This window comes from Lutra lutra, chromosome 1 (assembly GCF_902655055.1).
Source record: "Lutra lutra chromosome 1, mLutLut1.2, whole genome shotgun sequence".
Lineage (NCBI taxonomy): Eukaryota > Metazoa > Chordata > Mammalia > Carnivora > Mustelidae > Lutra > Lutra lutra.
In genome coordinates this window covers 85,130,344-85,133,330 of record NC_062278.1, presented here as the reverse complement: position 1 = coordinate 85,133,330, position 2,987 = coordinate 85,130,344, and the positions used below count along the sequence as shown (strand labels likewise).

General features: G+C 49.4%; 1 protein-coding gene across 2 annotated transcripts; it reads left to right on the top strand.

The window, feature by feature from the left end:
• The first annotated feature begins 279 nt into the window (after positions 1–279).
• On the top strand, positions 280–2,618 carry LOC125099643 (P2Y purinoceptor 2-like). Of its 2 annotated transcripts, XM_047728906.1 has the most exons (3): positions 280–406; positions 601–1,598; positions 2,057–2,618. In XM_047728906.1, the coding sequence occupies exons 2-3, from the start codon at positions 651–653 to the stop codon at positions 2,060–2,062; spliced, it is 954 nt and encodes a 317-aa protein (XP_047584862.1). In that variant the 5' UTR covers positions 280–406; positions 601–650; the 3' UTR covers positions 2,063–2,618. The 2 variants fall into 2 exon arrangements, with proteins under 2 accessions (XP_047584862.1, XP_047584854.1); XM_047728898.1 differs by lacking the exon at positions 2,057–2,618 and having other exon boundaries at positions 601–2,001.
• Positions 2,619–2,987: the final 369 nt, after the last annotated feature.

The window sequence follows — 2,987 nt, the reverse complement described above, 5'->3', positions numbered from 1 at the left end:
CTTCCCAGTGTGACAGAAATGTGCAGGCTCCACACACAGTTTCCTCCGCTATCTGGATCTGCCTACTGGATCTGCTTCCTCAGCAGAGATGGGAGTATGGAAGAAGCTGCACCTGACCTCATGGCTTAGATTTGGTTTTGGATGTTCGGGATGCTGAGGTGGTTAATAAGCAAATCAGCCTCAGTATTCAAATATGCAGTTAAGAAATCTCGAAAGAGATACAAATCCAAATGCCCTTGGAGATTTCCTGACTCTATGCAAAGGATTCTAGGCAGAGGAGTCACAGTTGTATGCCCTGTTGAAATTACAGCACCTCCCTGCAGCATGTGTACCTGAGCTTCCTAATCACATCCCAGCCTAGAGCAGAAAGCATACAGGATAGTGGAAGGCCAGCCCTTTGGAGCTGGTAAGTCTACAAGCCCTGCTTTAAAAGACTCCTGTGCCCTTGGGTTTAATTTTTTTTTTCTTCCTGGAGCTGGCCTATGTCAAACAAGGACTCTGACCAGACTGAGAACAGAGTTGAATGCCAGATCAAGGGAGAACCTAAGACACACGCAGCCAAGTTCATGACGCTATGCTGCCCATTTTGTTTCCTTCCAGGTAAAGCACAAGCAGAAGCAGCTGTGCTTCCGGAGGGAGCATCCCAGGAAATGGAGACGCTGGATACTAATGCCTCGAGGGACCAGCAAGTTTGCAAGTTCTCGGAGGACTATAAGCAAATCTACCTGTCCCTGACCTACAGTGTCATCCTCATACTAGGGCTACCCCTGAATGGCACAGTCTTGTGGCTCTCCTGGCGCCAAACCAAGCCTTGGAGCTGTGCCACCATCTACCTGGTGAACCTGATGATAGCTGACCTGCTTTACGTGCTGACGCTGCCCTTCCTCATCATCACCTACTCCCTGGGTGACAGGTGGCCCTTTGGGGAGCTGCTGTGCAGGCTGGTGCGCTTCCTGTTCTACACCAACCTTTACGGCAGCATCCTGCTATTGACCTGCATCTCTGCGCACCGCTTCCTGGGCGTGTGCCACCCGCTGCGCTCGCTGCCCTACAGGAGCCGCCGGCACGCCCTCCTGGGCACGGCCACCACCTGGGCCCTGGTGGTCCTCCAGCTACTGCCCACCCTCTTCTTCTCCCACACAGACTACATCGATGGCCAGATGGTCTGCTACGACATGACCGGCCCAGAGAATTTTGATCAGTTCTTTGCCTATGGCATGGTTCTGACACTGTCTGGCTTCGCCTTACCTTCGTTGGTCATCTTGGTGTGCTACTCGCTGATGGTGAGGAGCCTGATCAAGCCAGGAGAGACCCTCAGGAGGACAGGCAATACAGCCCGGGCCAAGTCCATCCGGACCATCTTGCTGGTGTGCGGCCTCTTCACCCTCTGCTTTGTCCCCTTCCACATCACACGTTCCTTCTACCTCACACTCCGCTTTCTATCTTCACAGGACTGCCAGCTCTTAATGGTGGCCAGCATGGCCTATAAGATATGGAGGCCTCTGGTGAGCATGAGCAGCTGCCTTAACCCAGTCCTGTACTTTCTATCGGTTGGGAATAACAGAGTCAGGCTCTTCCAGGAACTCAGGCATAATAAGGTGGGTGAGCAACCAGCTGGAGCCAAGGGAGAGAAACCCAGGGGTGGCCAGATCTGGGTACTGACAAGATGAAGTTTGGGGAAAATGAGCTCCAAGATGTTGATAATGACTTGTCTGAACACAGTCATGTGGTATCAGGAGAGGGGCTCAAGATCTCTGAGCAGTATCCTGCTACAAAGGATTTTATACTGATGTTAAGAGATTGTAAAGGAAAAGTATGGAGACAGCCACCAACACAAAGGAAAACTCTCATTTTAATCAGAGCTGGAATTTAGCTCTTATCACTCAGGCCTAAGCTTGAACATCACCTCCTCAGAAGCTCCTACCCACCCTAGTTAATACTGACCTCTTTCCTCATAACCCAGTCACTATTTCCCTATCTACTGTCTTTTTAGCACTTATTAGTGCCTGACCTTGTTAACTGGTTTACTCATGTACAGTCTGTTTCTTCCCCCTAGAATTAGGTTCCAACAGGACAGGGACCTCATCTGTCTGACTGCTGTACCCCTAAGGTGCCTCCGCAGCAGGGCCCCGCACACAGTGAGTGTACAATCAACAGGAGTGGAATGAATAAGTAATGAGTGGATGCATGGATAAGTGAACAAAGCCCTTACCATGGAAAAGCACTTTACATGCAATAATTCATTTGTTCCTCACAACAGCCCCTGGAGGTACGAACTACTGTTAGCCCCATTTACAGATAAACAAAGAGCCTTAAGTAACTTGCCCAAGGTCACCCAGCTGCAGAATGGTTAGATCCTCATGCTGGATGGAAGCTTTGAACCCAGGCACCGGCCTCTGAAGCACAGGCTCCTAAGACAGACGCATATGGCCCAGTCCAAACGCTGCTCAAGAGCCAGCCGAGTGCACCTTAGCAGCACCCGCTCCTCGTTCACGTCAGCTTAGCTCTCACACAGCCGCTCGCAGGTGCAGACCAAGGGGTATACAGCGTGCGTTCTTTCACTATACTTCTTAACCAGGGTTCTAAGGTTAGAAAAAAGCTCTGCAGGGCAAAGTGGGGAAAAAAAACAGGGCAACGCAAGTGCATGAATGGCGATTCACCTTATCCTTATTTGAACATAATGTTTATGACAGAAAAATTTTACCACTGTATTTAGTCATAATATGATGTTCATTCTTAAAATATATATATATAAAGGGACACCTGGGTGGCTCAGTTGGTTAAGCTGCTAAGCATCTGCCTTTGGCTTGGGTCATGATTCCAGGGTCCTGGGGTCGAGTCCCACATCAGGCTCTCTGCTCAGTGAGGAACCTGCTTCTCCCTCTGCCTCCCATTCCCCCTGCTTGTGTGTTCTCTGTCTCTCTCTTTCAATCTAACAAATAAATAAATAAAATCTGTAAAAAAAAAAAAAAAAAGATCCATGGTAA